Source organism: Sebastes fasciatus, chromosome 12, assembly GCF_043250625.1.
Source record: "Sebastes fasciatus isolate fSebFas1 chromosome 12, fSebFas1.pri, whole genome shotgun sequence".
NCBI lineage: Eukaryota > Metazoa > Chordata > Actinopteri > Perciformes > Sebastidae > Sebastes > Sebastes fasciatus.
The window spans coordinates 24,227,122-24,248,079 of record NC_133806.1 but is presented as its reverse complement, the minus strand read 5'-3'; the positions used below and the strand labels follow the sequence as shown (position 1 = coordinate 24,248,079).

The 20,958-nt window shown below is 40.5% G+C and overlaps 1 protein-coding gene across 6 annotated transcripts in view; it reads right to left on the bottom strand.

Moving 5' to 3' along the window:
- Window positions 1-20,958, bottom strand: part of triob (trio Rho guanine nucleotide exchange factor b) — a 128,765-nt gene that overhangs the window by 31,099 nt on the left and 76,708 nt on the right. For all 6 annotated transcript variants that reach the window (XM_074654237.1, XM_074654232.1, XM_074654233.1 and 3 more), the window contains 19 exons: window positions 15,844-16,039; window positions 14,509-14,675; window positions 10,940-11,059; window positions 9,790-9,888; window positions 9,582-9,674; window positions 9,313-9,462; window positions 8,331-8,445; window positions 7,996-8,111; window positions 6,436-6,558; window positions 5,879-6,073; window positions 5,268-5,383; window positions 4,477-4,543; window positions 4,086-4,195; window positions 3,855-3,924; window positions 3,487-3,576; window positions 3,273-3,365; window positions 2,293-2,404; window positions 1,800-1,990; window positions 458-559 (listed from right to left, as the gene is read on the bottom strand). In XM_074654237.1, the coding sequence (XP_074510338.1) occupies window positions 458-559; window positions 1,800-1,990; window positions 2,293-2,404; window positions 3,273-3,365; window positions 3,487-3,576; window positions 3,855-3,924; window positions 4,086-4,195; window positions 4,477-4,543; window positions 5,268-5,383; window positions 5,879-6,073; window positions 6,436-6,558; window positions 7,996-8,111; window positions 8,331-8,445; window positions 9,313-9,462; window positions 9,582-9,674; window positions 9,790-9,888; window positions 10,940-11,059; window positions 14,509-14,675; window positions 15,844-16,039 (2,325 nt within the window). The remainder of the gene's footprint in view (window positions 1-457; window positions 560-1,799; window positions 1,991-2,292; window positions 2,405-3,272; window positions 3,366-3,486; window positions 3,577-3,854; window positions 3,925-4,085; window positions 4,196-4,476; window positions 4,544-5,267; window positions 5,384-5,878; window positions 6,074-6,435; window positions 6,559-7,995; window positions 8,112-8,330; window positions 8,446-9,312; window positions 9,463-9,581; window positions 9,675-9,789; window positions 9,889-10,939; window positions 11,060-14,508; window positions 14,676-15,843; window positions 16,040-20,958) is intronic.

Genomic DNA, 20,958 nt, shown 5'->3' with positions numbered 1-20,958 from the left:
AGTCTCAAAAACAAACACATCTACATCTACCCTGCATAAAACATTGCTTCTGACTCACGGCGTGAGAACTACCAAGTCGCTTGTGAGTTTGGATTATGACCCATCAACTGCTATGCTAATGTTTCTGTGTGATGAGTGAATAAGTAGCAGAAAGTAACACTTCCACCCCCCTACAGGGAGTGAACTTTCTTGGCTGAACAGAGGGGAATATGTAGGATTTAGTGGGGGTGGACTACAGGCATGGAGGGACTCTTCCGTTTGTATGAACAACTCGACCACTCCTGCAGAATAAATCATATTTTACACTACAGAGACGGAGGTGGAACTAAAGATGCTGTTGTAAAATATTTTTAAAGAAGAAAAAGCTGTTCATTTAAATGTACATTGTTAATGCAAATATAAATACAGTGACCAAACATGGAACCTTTCTCTTCACCATTAAAAGACATTTTGATACCTTGAGGACGATCTTGTTGTCTGAAGTCGGAGTTCTGCCCACCCACAGGGCAAACTTACAAGGATCTCCCTCCACATGTTCTGTCACTCCAAGCTCGGATGTCTGAGGGGGTGAATAAGATATCGGCAAATTTACATGATGATAAATACATCAAATACATTTTTTTTTTGATATAGCAGGTTTAAAAACAACTGTAGTCGAGCACAGTGCTTTACAGTGGCACAGCAATGATAAAGAGGCATTATTAAAAATAAATAATAAAATGCAAAATCCCAATGATAACAATAAATAGTAATGATCAAATAAATAGTAATGTACAGTGTATCAGTGTGCTGACTTGACTATGACTTGCCCCAAACTGCATGTGATTATCATAAAGTGGGCATGTCTGTAAAGGGGAGACTCGTGGGTACCCATAGAACCCATTTTCATTCACATATCTGGAGGTCAGAGGTCAAGGGACCTCTTTGAATATGGCCATGCCAGTTTTTCCTCACCAACATTTAGTGTAAGTTTGGAGCGTTATTTATCCTCCTTCGCGACAAGCTAGTATGGCCAATGGATTCCCTAGGTTTTCTAGTTTCATATCATACCAGTATCTTCACTCTAACTTTAACCTAAACTAAACTGAGCCCACAACAACCTAAAAATTTCAAGTTCCCTTCATGCGTTAAGGAAATTAGTGGCGTTAAAACAAATTTGTGTTGACGCGTTATTATCGCGTTATATGACAGTTTTTCCTCGACAAAATTTAGCGCAAGTTTGGAGCGTTATTTAACCTCCTTTGAGACACGCTAGTATGTCATGGTTGGTACCAATGGGTTCCTTAGGTTTTCTAGTTTCATGTGATACCAGTATCACATCTTCACAAACAAAAAAAATTATGTGATAACAATTTGCAACCAAAATAAAAACAATATGTGTCATAGAGGTCCTCCAGCTGACCCAGCTCTCATAAACCAAGCTCAGAACTAATCCTGACCCAAACTCGGTCTTAAGTTCACACTTTTGAGCCAGACTTGGCTTGGGTTGAATTGAGTCAAGCTTGAATTTATATTCTAAAATTTTGATTTGACCCAACAAAACCAGATATGCCCTGACGAAGATAACAACACAAGCTGCATTTTTAGTTAGGCAATCGATACACAGAAATGTACTACTACAATGACTGGTATATCATCATGTGATAGTTTGTGGTTTTAACATTATGAGTGATGCATCCATAGCTTCCTAGCATCGTCCATAGATAAGTTTCACAGTACATCTTATCGATTTCTCTGCTGTCATAATTGGTAGGAAAAAACAGAAACAATATACTGGGATCAAACGGTATATTACTTACAAAGAGCTTGCTCTTGAACAGGTATTTGCTGCGCCCGTTAGAGTCTTTGACTTCTTTGCTGAAGACCAGGGACATCTCGAAGAGGAAGAGGTGTCGGTCGCGACCCTTCCGGATCAGAGTCTTGGGATCCCATACCTGGAAGGACTCCTGAAGTATCAACTCTCCCTGGGAGTCGATGTTCCCATCAAACCCTGAGGTCGTGAAGGGAGAGGAGGAAAAGAGACATTTAGGGGTGTTTGCATGCGTGTACAATATGCACAAACATGTTCGTGGGTGGCAAATGGAGGGAAGTTGAATGAAGTTCGGCTGACTCATAGCTGAGTAATTTGTGCTGAATGCGACATGATTACATTCACAAAAGCAAAGTAGGAAACACCAGACCCTCAGACTCAGTTAACAGTTGTACAGGTGACTATCAAAAAAACATAAGTGTTCCATGAATGGCAGAGGCGTGTGTGTGCGTGTGAAGATGTGTGTGTGTGTGTATACCCACCATCCAGCATTGAGAGGTGCATGGCATCATTGGCTCTCTTGGGGACACTGAGCATGACTTCAAGACCATCCTTTATCTCACCTTTACCCTCCTCACAGCACGTCAACAACTCCTACAACACGAGAACACAAACAGAGACATACACACAGTGACATTTAAATCAGGAAGTAAAGAACAAAGTCATTATTTCGTTCCTCCTGTATGAATGTTTTTGCCTGCAAAAAGTGAGTAATGCTTGGCCAGATATCCTTCCGGTAACTATCTATGACACCCATGTCTAAAATGCATTATAAACTTACTTATAATGCATTATAATCTGCTTATAGCTCTGCATAATTGTAGTTATAAGCACTCATAAATGTTCAGAATGCTTTATAACAATAATCATAACATTTTATACACAGCATTTTATATAGACTTATAAGGTCAAGTATCTTCATACTTCATAATCGCTGGTCGCTCACTGACATTTGTTTCGCAAGGATCATAGTTTATTATAATTTCAATAGTTGTAATTCATTATAGTCTGCTTATAAAGCATTATAATCACTGTTATAATGAATTATAATGTGATAAGTTATTCATTGTTTGCTTTAAGTAAAGTAAAAACATATTTTTCAACATTTTGTGTGTTGTTCTTGCATAGCTTTAATGATTTTTTTCACTTTACTTCAAGCAAACAACGACCACTTGTGATCACACTATAATGCATTATAACAGTGATTATAATGAATCTTAAAAAAATTATAATCAATATTGGAAATTATAATACACGAAAGAAAATGTCAGTGAGTGACCAGCAATTATGAAATATTATACATGACCTTATAGGTCAATATAAAATGCTTTATAGCGTGTTATGATTACTATAATTATACAGTGCTGTAAGCAGATTATAATGCATTATAAGTATGTTTATATTGTATTATATACATGGGCGTCATAGAAAGTGTTACTTGTTATTTGAAGGCATGCTGCACCTTGAGAAGGAGCTGGTATTTAGTGATTCTCTGGACTGGTTTGATCAGGTACGAGGAGATGGAGTTGGCCAGGCGATGTCTTTGCTGGATTTCCTGCAAATCAAAAAGGTGAAAAAGACACACGTCTTACATTATTCTAAAAGAAAAATCACTCATCCTAACTCTAATATCACAACTTATTATACATACACGAGCAGCATCGGTAGTTACTTACATCAAAGTATGGTCCAGCATGTTCCAGGATGAGCTGAGTGGAGTCGGGCTTGTTCTTACAGTAGTTCACATACATCTGGAACTTATCAGCCTGAACAGGAGAAATAACACCAGTACGTTACTCACTAGTTAGGATTTGGGATGGAAAAAAACAACTTTAGAAAAAAATGCTCCATAGGTCTAGTGTACTGTATATGTTTTATTATTTAAACTAATCATATAGGAAACAAATGCTGATGAAAACAGAACAAATTAAAACAACGCTGGTACAGTTTTGGAATTGTTGAGGGGTAAATGTATGATTGTTATGGTTGTGAGGAACACAAATACAAACTGAAATATAAAAGTCACAACTTTTAGATCTCTTACCCAAGTCACAAAACAATGGCCGACATCCTCCGGAAGCTGCTCATACTTCTCCAACTCCTTCAGGAAGATACTGTACACACAAAAAGATTTAAAGAGGGAACAATCAGAAGCTGTATATTCACTACTGCTGAAAAAAAAAGAGTTCCACATGAAATGTATAATCTTAAACCAAATTAGCAGACGTTGATAAGGTAAAGAATACTAAATGTCGTAGATCGCTGCTCTACTGACTTGTGATGAAACTCATAGAGGTCCTGCATGTTCCCAAAGATGATGTGCTCCTTGTTGACAATACCGGGAGGAATCTCCTCCACACCGCTGGTCATCTCCCACAGGTACGTCTGCACAAACACACACCAGAGAATAATTCATTAAATCTCTCTGTACCAAGTCATCTGATGACGGCATCTGATCGTCACATTACATATTTCAATTAATTGTGTTTTAAAGGAAAATGCTCATGCAATATGAGCATGAAAGCTAAAAACTAACATGATAAGATCAATTTAAGATGACTAAATTCAGAAAAGTCACCTAATTGTAACAAATATTTAACATTTTTTTAAGGTAAATGCTGATGTCTGTTTGTGTGTGTGTGTGTGTGTTTTCCTATAATACTTACATCCATACACTCCCGTAGGTCTCTGACGTAGGTTTTCTCTGTTTGAATCAGCTCAGCCATTATAAATCTGAAAGGACATGCACATTGGGAGATGAGACACTGATGAACATGGTCAGGTGCTGTACTTTAGTTGACCAAATATAAACGAAACAACCTGTGGTGAAGACTGGTAAATACAAAATAAAACAAAGCATTTAAAAGATAAAGAGTTTCACTCTCCTTTCTGTTTCTACATTCTCTGTATGTGCTTTGGTAGCACTGTTGCTATATGTGGACTCATTATATCTCCCTTATGGCTCACGTATAGCTTGTGAACATATTTGTACTGTAATTTACAGGCTGTTCATGCGCTTCCTCTTTGTATGAATTTCCCCATAAAACATTTAAAACCAAAGATATTCTATACAGCATCAGGAACGCTGAAACACTTTGTGATAAATGCTCATAAGACACATTACTGCTCTGCCTCCTCTCACATGCTCCATAAATCTCATCTCCTTTTGTTGTCACACTTGATCGGATGTGAAGATGTCGCTATGATGTTCTCACGTTCTCTGGGTAATTTGACATTAAACTGCACATTATCATTTACCCAAACAATTTGAAAATGTAAGCCTGACTGCAGCTATAAAATGTTAATCGGACTGAAAAATAATATGCCTACATATGTTTGCGGGAAAACACTGAATTATTCATGCAGCCATGTTTCCAGGCCTGTGTAGGAAACCTGTGATGCTGAACATCAGGTGGCGATCAGGAGACAGCGTGCCAGGGAAATATCTTGCACTCACTCTTTCCTTCGCGCTGACTTCCTCTTCTCCTCGTTGAGTTCATGGGCAGCATCCCTCAACTTGACCTCTGACCCCGGGGCACTGGCTGGGATGATGTCCAGTTGCAGCTCTTTACTCTGAAAAGGAGACAGCGGCTTTTATGTTGCGCACAACAGGCACGGAGGTCATTCACTAGTCAACACACCAGTGTGTGACGCATTTGCTTTCTCTTAGCACCACTTCATTAAAATGAACTGGTGGGAAATGGAGTTTAAACACGAGTGACAGAAGGTGTCAGTCTCCAATATCTATCTACATCTGACCACCTGGTGCAAGCTCCTACTCTTGAAACTGCAATAACATTAAAGCCAGGAGTAGTTTGTATGATTATATTCATCACATAAAACATGATTTTCTTTTAATCTCATCTTAGAAAGGCTAGAGGCCAAGGTTGCAGTATAACTTGTGCCAGACATGGACTGCATCAACGGCTGTATCGCTCTATGGTCTTTCATTATAGAGCGTCAACTCAAGGTTTTAGGATAAAGCAGTAGAGTTTGTCAAAACACATTAATAAGAATAGAAATTATATATGTGTTCTTCTTTGATTTTTATCAATGGTGTGCACTCACGGCCTTGTTGGAGTCGGAAGAAATGCCCAGCGCTGTTTCCAGGCAGGTTCGGTATTTGTCCATGCGGAGAGAGAAGTCCCTGTAACGCTTGTCCACTGAGGACACCCATTTCTTTATCTCCAGGGCATGGGCGTGTCCCTTGTCACAAAACCCATCCGCCAGCTGGATCAACAGCTTTACCCGTTCTTTGGTTTGCTGTCAATAGAGGGACATTGAGGGAGGGGATAGAGAGAGAAAAGAGAGGTGGCCCGCAGAGAGCCAGTGCCGGTGGAGGAAAGGTAGAGGTAGAGAGTTAGGAATCAGTGTGCTGCTTAATGGACACAATAGGTTGTTCTCTAACACAATAACAGTGACACAGTAATGAGGAACTGGGACAATACACTGCCCTGGGAATGGGCCTCACAGAGGAGAGCAGGACTGTGCGAACATACACACGACACAACACAACCAGCAGAGCTACAGGCACACAGATACACAAATACAGTCTCTATCCTTCCCACCTTCTTTTACACAGTAATAGATCTGATACAAACAAACATAAACACATAAACACATACCTTTGCTGTGATCTGGAAGTCTTCGTGCTCTTTTAGCAGCTCCTGTGTGTGGTGAATGCTGGAGCCGGTGGATGTGTGTGTGGACAGGTAAAACTCCCCAGTGTCATGGATCCACTCCAGGGCCTGAGGAAACAACCAATCACAAGTGAGCACATTTACAATGCAGGGAATTTAGTTACACAATTTAACACGGTCTCTATTAACGATCCAAATCTGAAGAGCCGGTACAAGTTGGTACACTTGAAACTCTTATTACTACAATAAAATTAAAGCCAATGGGCAGTTTGTTAAACTCCCCATCGTCCCCTTCATCCTCTCCTATCTAGTGGGACATTTGTTTAAATATGAACTGATCAGGGTTTGATGTGTATAGTATTTTCCACTGTACAGTTTAATCCCTTTATGATGTCCCCCGATCACATTTTAGACAAAACAATATGATACAGGAATTACATTTTTAACAATCTGTTGCCATCTATTAAAAATGTAGCTTAAACATACATTTCCAGCATTCAGTTTCCAAAGGTCCTACTTAGCTTCTATTCCTTTTTCCACGTCTGTGTACTCTATAACTGGGCCTTCAGGCCCTGACCAGCAGTAGCAGAACTGGTCCAGTCAAACTGTGAGACCAGAAAGCATTTGGGCCCTGGGGATAAAACCTGGATCGCCCTAGAATAGCCATGTCCTAGAAACATCTATGATGTCATCTGATTTTTATTGGCTAAGGGGAATTGTTGTGTGCTTGTGCTGTGTTAACCAAACACCACAAGAGGGAGCAAAGTGTCTGTATTTAAACAGTCTTAGACCTGGTACACAGGGACGGAGTTAAGAGCCACAGATTCAAACTTGGTTCAGCTTCTTGAAATTGTAGAGTTTCCAGCAGTCAAAGTCATGTTTAAATAAGAGGAAGATAAGATAAGAAGAGATGTTGGCTGCTGCTGAAGATAGTAATATCCTAACTGTCCATCTCATAGGTTCTTGTATCTTTGAACAACGGTTGATCGGAGACTTGTCGGACTGAGAAATATTGACCTTAACCCATCATCCTAGCTCAGTTCTCTTATTCTTCCAAAACACAGAAAAACTTTACAATAAAAATGCCAGTGGTTGAAATGTTCAGTGCTGCCTGAAGGGTAAACATGAGTGGTTGTAGACTTATGTTTGGCAATACTCTGTAATAAACCTAGTGTTTAAATATACTGGGCCACATAATGATAGCCGTCTATAAGTCTGTCATTGTTGCAAATGTTGGCCAGCTTACATCACTTCCAGTATATTTGCAATGTATCATTACTAAGAAAAACAGACCTCTTGATTTAAAAAGAGAGACGAATCAAGATGGGAGTTGCAGCTGTATGCTAACTGAGACAAGTCAACTTGCTGATTTAGTTCCAATACAATCAGCCAGTCATCTAACAGGGAGGAGGCATATTTCTACTCACTCTGTCTGTAGTGAATCGAATGACACGATGCACCGGCATGCTCAGCTTTATCTCCAAATTGTGCTTTTTGCAAGTGCACACATAAACGTACAGTACACATGCAATCATAAGGACACACCTGTTTGGCGCTGCGTTCAAACACTACGTATTGCTGACACTGGTCCAGCCGCCGCTTCCTCATAGTCCAGAAGTGGAGCACTCTGTTCTCTCTCTGCAGCAACTCATTCAAGATATCTGATGATACAACACAAGCACAAAAAAATACATTAGTCAAGATGTTTATCACTGTACATCAGCATTATACAGGAAGAAAAAAAACACCTGAAGTTATAATCCTGTGAATAAATTAAGAAACTGTGGAGAGAAAAAGTTCAATAAGATAATAACAACTTAACATCTTTGTAAAGATTAGATGCAGAAAAGATAAAGGTGATTAATGACCCGTCTACTTACTCTTAACCTGAGTCTCCGGAGCTTTGACGTGGGACAACATGCCGGGCATGTTGACACTGTTCCTGTGCAGGTACTTCAAGAAGACATCGGCATTACGCCTGGCTAACGTGCAGGCCTGTAAGTGTGCACAAGGAGAGCAGATGTCACTTACAGGGTCAATGATAATATCCTTCTGACTAATAAAATAGCTTAGAATCACACTTTAACAAGTGATTATCAGGGCTGTCAAACGATTGATTAATTGTGATTAATCTCAAATTATCACACATTTTTTATCTGTTCACAATGTACCTTAAAGGGAGATTTGTCAAGTATTTAATACTCTTATCAACATGGGAGTGGGCAAATATGCTTGCTTTATGCAAATGTTTGCATTTATTTATTACTGGAAATCAATTAACAACACAAAACAATGACAGATATTGTCCAGAAACCCTCACAGGTACTGCGTTTAGCATAAAAAATATACTCAAATCATTACATGGCAAACTGCAGCCCAACAGTCAGCAACAGCTGTCAGTGTGTCAGTGTGCTGACTTCACTATGACTTGCCCAAAACTGCATGTGATTATCATAAAGTGGGCATGTCAGTAAAGGAGAGGATACCCATAGAACCCATTTCCATTCACATATCTTGAGGTCAGAGGTCAAAGGATCCCTTTGAAAATAACCATGCCAGTTTTTCCTTGCCAAAATTTAGTGTAAGATTAGAGCATTATTTAGCCTCCTTCGCAACAAGCCAGTATGACATGGTTTGTACCAATGGATTCCTTAGGTTTTCTAGTTTCATATGATACCAGTATCTTCATCTAGCTTGAGTCCGCCACAACCTAAGAATCACAAGTTGCGTTAATGCGTTAAAGAAATTAGTGGCGTTAAAACAAATTTGCGTTGACACGTTATTATCGCGCTAACTTTGACAGCCCTAGTGATCATACGTGTCATTTCAAAATATAAATTGCAATAACATCTTCTTTCTCACCTTGAGGAAGGCCTCTTTCTGCTCCAGATGTTTGCTGATCATGGGGGTGACGTGGTCCGACTCACTGTTCGGACCCAGTTTATCAGCACCACCACACCAGTCTTCCTCTCTCTTATACTCCTGCTCCAGGCTTTCTAACACACTGCACACCTGAAACATAGATGAGGCAGCACATAAAACCACTGTGAAATGCAACACTGACCTTCTCCTGCTCCAGACGTACATGCAACCCGTGAAACTGCACATCTTTGGGAGCAATTTTTAAGTACCTGTTCAGAGGTCTTGTAGAAGGCCACAGAAGCATTAACCAGCTTCAGTCGATCCTCCATCTTCAGCATCAGCTGCTGCCAGTGGTCTGCCACCTTCAAGTCAAAGAAAACAACTCAGTTTATCCTTTTGCAGCTTTAAAATAGCAACCACGTTACCTACATTATTGCTCATGTTTTCTTTTCGAGAAAAATTGTAAGAGAGCAATACCTTTTCTGCACAGTCTCTTATCATATCCATGTCGTAGTGGTTTGCCTGGAGTAAGGCCTCGGCCTTCTGCTGTACCTGCAGCGCACTCTGATGGGTTTTCTGCATGGGGGATAAGGGCGAGATAGAAAAATAATGAAATTCAAGAGTTATATGAATCTCTATATCACAATGATTGCTTGGAAAATAAAGTCCCAGCTCCCTGTTGGAGCCTGCAGGGCAGTTTGGTGGAGGACTGGGGAGCAGCAGAAGAAAGGCTAAATAAATAAAAGTAGCGTCTGATTATCGCTGTGTCATAAAGATTGTCCTGGAGCGAGCGTTCTGGAGAGGAAATGAGATAGGGAGGTATTAAAGGACAGTATCTGGTGATGTTTGTGTCATAGCGGTTAGCCTGAGAATAAGGCGTTTTCTCCTTGCTGGACTCAGAGCACTAGAGGGAAGAGCTGAAGAGGGAAACAGAAGGAGATAAAGGAAGAATAATGTCTGCAGCACCTGCTGGGTACTGTCAAGGAGGACATTCAGACATCATTTGCTCTTTTCTCACCACGCAGGAACGATTGTGTCTACAGTTATGGCATGCGTGTTCAAATTTCAAGTCTCACATAAGCAATAATCATAAACACAGCTTTCTTCTGAGTGTGCATCTTTGTGTGTGTGAGCTCTGCAGAAGTAGGTCAGGTTCAGGCCCGCATTAAAATGAGCCAGGCTCGACACAGAGTTCAAAGGAAAGACACCCGGCATAATCAGTAGTAAGGAGAGAAAGGTAAGAGGAGAGAGAAGAAAGAGAGAGGTAGAGATATATTCGTTATTTATAATTCCATTTCATGTGCGACTTGTGATGAGAAGGGGAAGCGGTGGAGACACAAACGACACTGTGATGAGTTTTAGAAAGGCAAAAGGTTGAAGGAGGAAGGGTGACGGAGCAGAGGAGGTGCAGAAGTGGTAAAAGATGAGGGCAAAAGGGAGATGAAAAATGGAGCATGTGGAGATGAATCAAGACAAACATGATGAAAGGGAAGAAGAGGGGGAAAAAGGTGAGTAAAAAGAAAGATGCAACTGAAAGTACAAAGCACGTAGACACACTTTGCTTCTAGATTCTCCATCAATAGAGCAAGAAGAGGAAAATCATACAAATACTTTTTATTTACTTTACCTCTATTGCATGTTGGAATTGTTCATGTTCCTTCTGCAGTTGTTCGGCTTCCTGTAACGAACTGGCTGTGATCAGACCAGCGTTCAGCATGGACTCACCATTACGGATCCAACCCAGCACCTAAAACACACACAGATACACAGAGTTTTATTATTTATACTTTATTTTTGAACAGGCTAGAATTAGTTATACAACTTATGCTATGAAAACATCTTGAAAAATGGACCAATCACTTCAGAAAGGTGTAAGCTGTTCCCCAAATTCCTCAATCTTCTCTGTCCTGTTTTTTTTTTTTTTTTCCTTCTCTCCATCCCATCAGCTCTACAACTCTCCATGTGTGCCGACTTTTATCTGTCACTTCTCATATATATTTCCTTGCATCCTCGCTCTGTTGACTCGCTTCACCTTTCACACATTTCCCCTACCTCCCCTACGTATCATGATAGAGGGACTACGATTCAATATATCGTAATTTATTGCGATACTGTAAGCAAGGCAATATATTGAAATTTTTTTAATTTAAAGAAAACCGTAGTACAAAGAGCACACCAACTTATGCATAAAATCTGAGTAAATAAGTGTACTTTTTTATGCAATCAGAACAGTGGGATCTGCATTTGCATTTATCACAGTCCCTGTAACATCCAGCATAATGGCACTACTTTGACAGGGCATATACACCGAGAGGGCACATACTGTACACATACGCATAAAGTATTGCCTTTAAGTTAATCTTTGCACACAGTGTTACTGAGAATCAATACAGTATCACAAAACGGAACATCCCCATACTTGATATTTTCGACATTTTCTTACACCCCTACTACATATTACATCTTACTTTATCCTTTCTCCCCTTTGTACATGATCTCTTCAGCTAACACACACCCTGCCTCACACACACGCTCCTAGATGCACACAAAATCCCATTTGCTCATAGTTTTGCTGGGCTAGTTCTAGCCAAAGGGCATGTTAAATACAGTCTGTCAAAGACACCTTTCTCTCTCTCCCTCTGACTCAGCATGCACACCTGCTGTGTGGGTGATGGGCAGAACTGCGACTCAAGCTTGGCTATAAAAGTGATGATGCAACACAACTCTGACTCCTGTTTCCTACAGAGCCTATGTTTCCATTGCACTGGCGATGTCCCGAGGCAGGACAGGTATGAGTGTGAGCTGCTGAATATCAGAGGAGTGGTATGTACACATTACATGACGCATGAAAAAAACAGCTGCAGCATCAGCCATAATGAGTACATATGTGATTCATTAGTATGGTATGGCATACCATTGGATTTACATAATATATTCCAATATGTCATCACTGACACCACTTTACTTAAAGTGCTTTATCTTTGCTCTATCCATAATCCCTGTGCTTAAACTGTGCCATTTCATAATGGCATACAGAAAGCGGTTCTAACAAGTAATAACCTCTCAGTTTGGGATATTTAAAGGCAAAAAATAAATAAAACACACTCTACTTTAGCAACTGTAGTGCATTAATAATATATACATAAATCAGCAGCAGAAAGATATAGGTTACAATTATTTATTATTATGGTTGTGTCTGACTTTAGTCTAACAGGGCTGCAGTAATTTCCTAGGATGTAGTGCAGGGGTTTTAATAGTCAGGCTTTGTAAGTCAATCGATTCAAATATTTAATCGTGATTAATCGCATGATTGTCCATCGCACATTTTTTATCAGTTCAAAATGTACTTTAAAGGGAGATTTGTCAAGTATTTAATACTCTTATCAACATAGGAGTGGGCAAATATGCTGCTTTATGCAAATGTATGTATATATTTATTATTGAAAATCAATGAACAACACAAAACAATGACAGATATTGTCCAGAAACCCTCACAGGTACTGCATTTAGCATAAAAAATATGCTCAAATCATAACATGGCAAACTGCAGCCCAACAGGCAACAACAGCTGTCAGTGTGTCAGTGTGCTGACTTGACTATGACTTGCCCAAAACAAAGCATGTGATTGTCATAAAGTGAGCATGTCTGTAAAGGGGAGACTCGTGGGTACCCATAGAACCCATTTTCATTCACATATCTGGAGGTCAGAGGTCAAGGGACCCCTTTGAAAATGGCCATGCCTGTTTTTCCTCTCAAAAATGTAGCACAAGTTTGGGGCGCTATTTAGTCTCCTTCGCAACAAGCTCGTATGACATGGTTGGTACTAATGGGTTCCTTTGGTTTTCTAGTTTCATATGATGCCAGTATCTTCACTCTTTAAAGAGTTTTAAAACTGAGTCCGCTACAATCTAAAAATCGCAAATTGCGTTAATGTGTTAAAGAAATTAGTGGCGTTAAAAGGAATTTGCGTTAACGTGTTATTATCACATTAACTATGACAGCGCTAGTATTTATAAAAACCAGAAGCCAATTCTGATTATAAATCCCTATTAGCTGCACATACATGCACAGGTGTGTGTAACAGTCCTTAGCTGCATATATAGCACCCCCTCTCTGTGGGTAGAGGAGTAAAAATAACACCAGCATCATACTGGCATCATCTTACTGTCAGATCTGTTCACTCAAAGAAACGGCAGCGCATCTTCTGAAATGTTTCGCTGCAGCTCTCTCTGGGTGTCATTTTGGTTATTTTAGTCTCAATGTCCTATCTGCCACCACTTTTGTTCAATTGTTCATTAATTCTAGTGCGAGCTGAAACATAAAGCCGTTTGTTATTCGGCTGCACCGCTATGATAACAGGCGCAGTTGTGAAAATTGGCTCTATGTTTGTTTTGTTTTGAAACATCAGTAGGCTACATTGAAAACTCACAGTTTGTTCTTGCTGTGATTGTATTCAGCTACTGAATGAATATGGGGAAAGAATCACCAGCCAACGTGCTCTTCACTGACACAACGCTAAACCATCTCTTTCCCCTCATTCAAGTCACATTCTCTCTGGCTCATTTGTCTTCTTTCCCCGTGAATTTCCATTCATCTCCGTCTCTCTTTAAACCTTGGCTGAGCATCCAACCAAACTGTATCGCTCAGACTATTCCCCAAAGTCAGAGAGATATACAGACAGATAGAGATACAGAGAGAGAGAGAGAGAGGAGGGGGGGAGATTGTTGACACAGGATGACTCATCTACCCGCGGTCATGTACAGACAGAACATACTGTAGCCTTTTAGCACTTCAACACGCTCTGCTGTAACATCATGGTACGCTGTGGCAATGAATCGTCAGACTGGCTTTCCACATGTCAGTTTGACCTCAGCATTACAGATATGTAATAGGTGTGTTTATTTATGAAATACAGCACGTGTGAGCAATCTGAGGACATGTATAAGCTCTATTTCCACCTCCAATTTCTTAACACAACATTTTTTTATCATGAATAAAATATTCCGTAAGCACGATTTAGCGGTTTAAAAACCAGACTCTAATACAGGGATTATTCTTTCATTAGTAAAAAGCCTGTCTCTTTTATAGCTTGAGCTTTCAGAGTGCTTTCAAACTCCAACCCACCTACCTACCTAGGCTGTGTCATTGTCTATCCTTGTTAAACTCGCTTGTCCTTTTTCGTCTTCAAGTACGTACCTGTTTGACTTCAGCCTGCAGATGCCTTAATTGGACACACTGCTCCAGATGTCTCCTGTGCTGTTCTGCTGCCAGGTCCAACTCCTGCTGCTTCTCGTGGAGAAACTCCAGCAGGTCCTGGACCCGTGTGGCCATGTCCACGTCTCTGTCGCATAGCAGCTCCACACCTGCACAGACAACAGACATTTTATTATGTTACCGATAACAATCAACTTTTTTATAATGTCCTTTTTTTTTCTTTCACTCGATAATCTCTTGCTGTTAACGAGGTTACATGTGTATTGATTAAAGGGGTATTTAGCAGTTTTGCACACATCTCTGCCATGTGCTGAATTACAAGGACAGGTATAAAATATGTATTTTTCATTGATGTACTCTGTGTTACCTGCATCTGTAGAATAGCAACAGCCGGATAGCTTGACACTTCAAAAAGTATTCATAGATGGCATTGACAGCTTATTTTTAATAACATAAAGCCATGCAGACTGTGAAATGCTGATCTTGTGAAAGCTGACTAAACAACGCCATTTCAGCACAGATCTTTTATGACAAATTTAGCATCGGCATAATCTGTACTCACATTTTAGTCCTGCATTGTGTGCCAGTCGTGATGCTAGCTACGAGGCTGGGGCTGGTAAATAATCATTGTCCTGAGGCAAGCTACAGAGGAAGCTCTAGCCACCAAAGACTCAGTCAATCAGTCATCCGTAAGCTTAAAGGACTCAATGTTGTCCCCCCATCTCCTCCTGTTGTTGTATCAGAGCATTATTCAGCACGTCCTACTGTACTGTTTCACCTGCTTCTTTAAAATGCCTTTACTAATCAGGCCAAACTTGCACGCATAACCAACACAGCTGCCAGGATAATTGGTCTCCCAACACCCAACCTCGCAGAGCTAAACAATGAGGCCATTGCACGCATTGAAACCTCAATAGGACAGGACATCACGCACCCACTCAACCACCACCTCACCCTACTGCATTCTGGGTGCACGTACTCTACAGAGCACTGAGGTGCAGAAGGGCTCGCTTTGGGAAAAGCCGGATCCCTGCAGCAATAGCTGCCCTAAACAAACTGTTGTCTGTCATTGTATACTGGTACTATTGAGCTGTTATATGTATTATTGTCTGACGTGTACAGTACTGTGGAGAGGAATTTCCCCTTGGAGACAATAAAGTCTAAAGTCTAGTCTTAAGGCAGCCGTGTCTCTAGCAGTAGCAGTGTAGCTGGCTGACTACTGAGCCAGATTTTCGCATAAGGTCAGCTAGATTTGTACTCTTTCTCACATAGACCATTTGGCCATCTGTGCATCTGTGTTTCCGTTCCCTCACTCACCAGACGCCTGGACCTCTGTGACATACTGCAGCAGCTCTTGTCCCTGGTGGATGACGTCAAAGGTGAGGTTGTTCATAGTGAGCGCCTTGTCGGCATGATGCTGCAGCCTCTGCTCAGCCAGCGTCAGGTCCTCTGTGTCGAATTCACTCATCTGCTGGGACAGTTCCTCGTTCCATGACTCCAGGTCTGAGATGATCTGAGAGGGGGAAAGTGGACAGGGGGGGCAGGGAGAGTGAGAAAGGAAGAAAGGGTTAACTCAGATATCCATCAATACATTTTCTGTAACCGTTTATCCTATTCATGGTTGCGGGGAGGCTGGAGCCAATCCCAGCTGACATTGGACGAAGGCGAGATACAGACTATCACTCAGATATAATTGGAGAAAAAAATGACTTTTTACTCACTCACCAAAATGACTGAGAGGCGATGAACACAATCAAAGGGACTATTTGTAACTTTCAGAATTGCTTGTTAACAGCGACACCTGTGGCCGTTAAGTCAACGAAAGTCAGCGTCGGGCTCGCGCTTGCTCGCTCTAAATATACCTGAACGAGCATCACTCAAAACAGTGAGGCGACACACTTCAGCTAAAACCACAATATCACTCTATATTTCAGCTGCTTGGCAGTAATGTTAGCTGACCAGATGAAGGTCTCTCCATGAATCGCTGCTGATCCTAGTGTTGGCTTTTCCTGCTTCGGCAGCGGGTTGGTGCCGGGGCTGGAGCAGGAAGAGAAACGTTATCGCCTCCCAACTGCGCCCGCAGTGAGACACCGGCACCCGGTCGGAGACGATAACGTTTCTCGCTGCGGAGCCCCGTCACTTCACAAGACACGGGAAACCTCTGTTGGCCTGGAGGAGCTGCAGCATTTATTTCTGCACAAACGTTCACTAGATATTCTTAGAGCTAAACTAAGTCTTCTGCAGTGTGGAGTGTGCGCGCATTCACGTCTAGAGGTGGAGCGAGACAGCGAGAACGCGCGTGCTGTGTGAGTGAAGGCAAGCAGGCAGCGGAGCAGTGACTCCGGCCACACGCTCAAAAAGTTACAAACAGTCCCTTTAAAAAAAAAAAAAATTCTATTGACAAATTATTTTGCTTGCATTTTTGACTTCATTTGACAGTCAAAGGGTAAAATGAAATGAGAGAAAAATTGCATAAAATAATGTGTGACAAAGGTCCCTGTCTGATTTCAAACCCAGTAGAAGGTTTCACGGTGCAAATACTACACTGCTGAGACACTTCGACTCATTATAAACTCACCAGCACAGACATTTAATTTAATTATCCCACTAATTATATGATTAAGATAACTTTTGAATACCAAGTCAGACGGTTTAATCACTGTAACCCACATTACACACATTAAGCTTACTGCCGTAATAAGGAATAACATATTACACTGGTGATGCATGGCTGGTAAAGCAGATGTACTGAGATGTCAGTGCTTGTCTCTGACTGCCCATGCAAGCTGAATCATGATACCAGGGGCACCTTGATCCTGGCACCATCCAGCTCTGTCTGTCAATGTTTTTCTTTTTCATTTTTTAAAACTAACTCAGGAGGTCTAGTCTACACTTAATTTCAGAATCTACCCACCTCTTGCTCTGGGGCATATGGAGCTACCATAAATTGTCAAATAGTGGCAGAGGCTTTATTTACTGTACCTGAAGAGAGAATGAGGTCTTTATATAAGACAAGACTATTAGTAGAAACATGTTTTGATTACTATTTCCACTTTTGTGTAAGTATGTTTTATTATAGTCGTCCTGTAAATTGAATAATCCCTATTTCCTGATTTGCTGATTGACATAGAACTCCCTTTCCTGGAAAGCATTTGCTGTGTAACATCTGCAGGAAGTGTTATCAAAAGCACCATCGAGAATGAAGAAGAAGTAACATTAATTCAGTCAGTGTTCATTTGGGAGTGAGAGCATTATGTCTGGTAAAAAGTGAGACAGTCAAGAGTAGAAAATTGTATGGCGTGACTATATTATGTGAGCCTATTGTACAGGTACTGGTAATTTAATTATTTCCCCTTTTTTCCAAGGCTTTATTTAGGACTGGACTCTTTGTGTTCAAATAGACTAAACCGTTGGCTTTTTCTTGAGATTGACATTTACAGTATACATTGGCCATAACATGATTCGCAAAAGACAAAACTGGTCAAATTTCAACAAACATGCTCTCAGCTTCTTTAGTGACATGTTTTTGAACAGTTTGAATCAAGTGTCCGTCCTACATTCAGCTGTTCTGTAACCTTATAAACGAATGTAAAAAATGTGTCAATTTGAAACGTGTGGAGTTACCGTGCCCTGACAACTGGACGTTGGATGTAAGTAATGGGAATATGTCATGCAGCAGCTCATGACAGTGGTAAAATTTGATCTGTATGCATAAATGAAAATGAGATGCTTTGGCAGCTGTCCTCTTCAATTCAGACACTGCTATCTTTGTGGCTTAAAAGATCTCCCAACAATGAGAAGTGCATGGACTTAGAAAAGGAAGAAGGGGAAACAGTGATGTGAAGAGGGACAGAGGAGCATCAGTGTTTGCATGTCTGTAATCGTAACTAAGATCAGATAGAAAAAGGTTATTTAGAAGTAAGAAATTCCTAACATGAAACAGAATATCTGTATGAGAACACGATCCTCTCTGGCCATGCTATTTTTAATTTCCTCTATCTTAAAACTAACACAATCCTGCTGACGCATGTTAGAACAACACGAGTGCTACAGATAGAGGTTTGATACATAGTGCAGCAAAAGTATATACAATGTAAAACTTGGCCAAGGATGGTGCTGCAGTTTAGCAATAACTATTTACAGCAGGCTGAGCGTATGGATATGCTATTTGTCATAAGCAACATTTAGGGAAAACCAGGGAGTAGCTGCTCTTAACAGACTTACGACAAATTAAATGCAAACAGTTTTAAGTGTAAAGTGAAAATTGTACTCAGTAAATACATTTCTACAATTACTGTCGGAACAGTAAAAATGCTATACATTGATCCAAACAAAACAAAATCTTCTCTTTGCTGTCTATAATTTCGCTCTTCCACTTGGTTTCTTTTGAGTACTGTGCTTCTCTCTAACTCTAATGAAACGCACATTGAAGTCTGAGTCACAGCGAACCAAGGAGCTATCAGCAATTATTCCCAAGTTTACCTTTCAAAAACACCAGCAGTCACTAAGAGCAATTATTATTTTGGATCCTGTCGTTGGTGCTGCTAACACAGAGAAAGTCCCAGTGTGCACCAGTGGGCTTAAAACTTTCCTCAAAGACAAATTCAATTAAACCACAAATGTCAAAAGGAACAAGGCGTCATTGATGTTATTTGGTTTTCTATAATTTAATGTTTATACAAAAAGGAAGGTAAACCTCTTTTGCAATAAAGAGCACTATTCTCTGTTCACGCAGAAAAAGCGTGCTATACTTCATGACAAGATACTCCAGGAATTGGGATTCACACAAATTCCCCTGCTATAAAGTCTCTTCTTTATAGAAACAAGCCTTTCTTGTCTAGCACACAGAGTAATCTTATCAAGTATTTCTATAGCAGAATAATATAATAGCCTCTCTAACCGCTATTGAAATTTTAAAAATCTGGCAACAAAGTAGAAACTTACCAAGCACTCATTTGCACTCTGCTCTCCTCTCCTCCTACAGTTGAGTAAAATGCCCTCTGTGTGCAAAAAGACCATCTCCCTCAGCTACCAACGCTGTGGAAACTAACTAACTAACAGAGGAGATAAGTCTCCTCTTTGACCACAGATATTTTTTTCCCTCTGTGGTGTGCACTGATACAGAGCTTATCATCAGAGAAGAAAGAACCGTGAGACAAGTGTACGTCTCACCTCAACCCGTGCCCTCACCTCGAACACACACCCCCATTCAAGACAGGAGGGAGTGTCACAGTGCATGTGTGTGTGTGTGTGTGGGCAGGGAGTGGAGGGAGACAAATGCCTCCTCCACCCGTCTTCATGCTCGAGCACTGTGTCATATTAATCCTTTGTCTACGTGTGGGCGTTCTTCAGTGTTCAACATGAGAGATTAGCAGATTCACCACCATTCCCTGACTCGACACGCAGAGCTAATGTGAGACTCGTCTGTTCTTTTGGGCTTTGCAATGCAGATGCAAAAAACTTGAAACCAACCACAGAACTTTTATCAGCACACTGGAGGGGAATTAATATATGAGCAGACATGTAATAAAACATATACTTCTACACCATGCACAATTTTGTGCAGATGATGTATTTTTTTGTGTCTGGAAAGTTCTGCTGACAATAGCAGGAAAGGAGAAGCAAATGTTCTTCTGGGTATTAAAAAAAACCCACAGTAATTATTAGTATTACATAATCATCTCAAACAAAAGGTGCTTGGCCTAAAATTGCGTCCGTAAAATCAGGTTTGGCAGGTATTACACAACATTTAACTGAAAATTGTGACATGGATTTTGTGCATTTAACTTCATATCGTGAGTCTAAAGCCATGCAAACACAGGCAGTAAAACCTCAGTAGTGCTTTTTGCTAAATGCTTACACATTTTAGTTTAGCATGTTAACATGCTAACGTTTGCTAAACACAAACTACAGCTGAGCCTGATGGGAGTGTCATTAGTTTTGCAAGTATAAACCAATGTATTAGACAAATCAATTTTTTTACCTGATAATGGCGCTAAAGGGAAAGTCAGGGGTTCATCAAACTGAATACAATTCATCCTGAGGGGGACGTGAATGTCTGTAGCAACTTTCAAGGCCATCCATCCAATAGTTGTTGAGACATTTCCCTCAAAACCACAAACGTGAACGTCATGGTGGCGCTAGTGGCAAAGTCAGGGAATCACTTACTCATTAGAATTAGTCCTCTGGTAACCGAGAATCTTATAAAATGATGTGCCGTCCAGCATAGGGCTGCACAATTAATCAGAATTTTATAAAAATCGCAACATGACCTACTACAATTTTTCAAGTTGTAGCATGAGGAGGAAATCTCAATATTTATTAAAGGTGAAATGTGTGTCAAAATACGATTTTAAATGAAATATTGTTGTGCTGCAGAGATGTCCCGGCCTACACATCATACAGGCTTAAGAAAACATCTTTGTTTGGTAC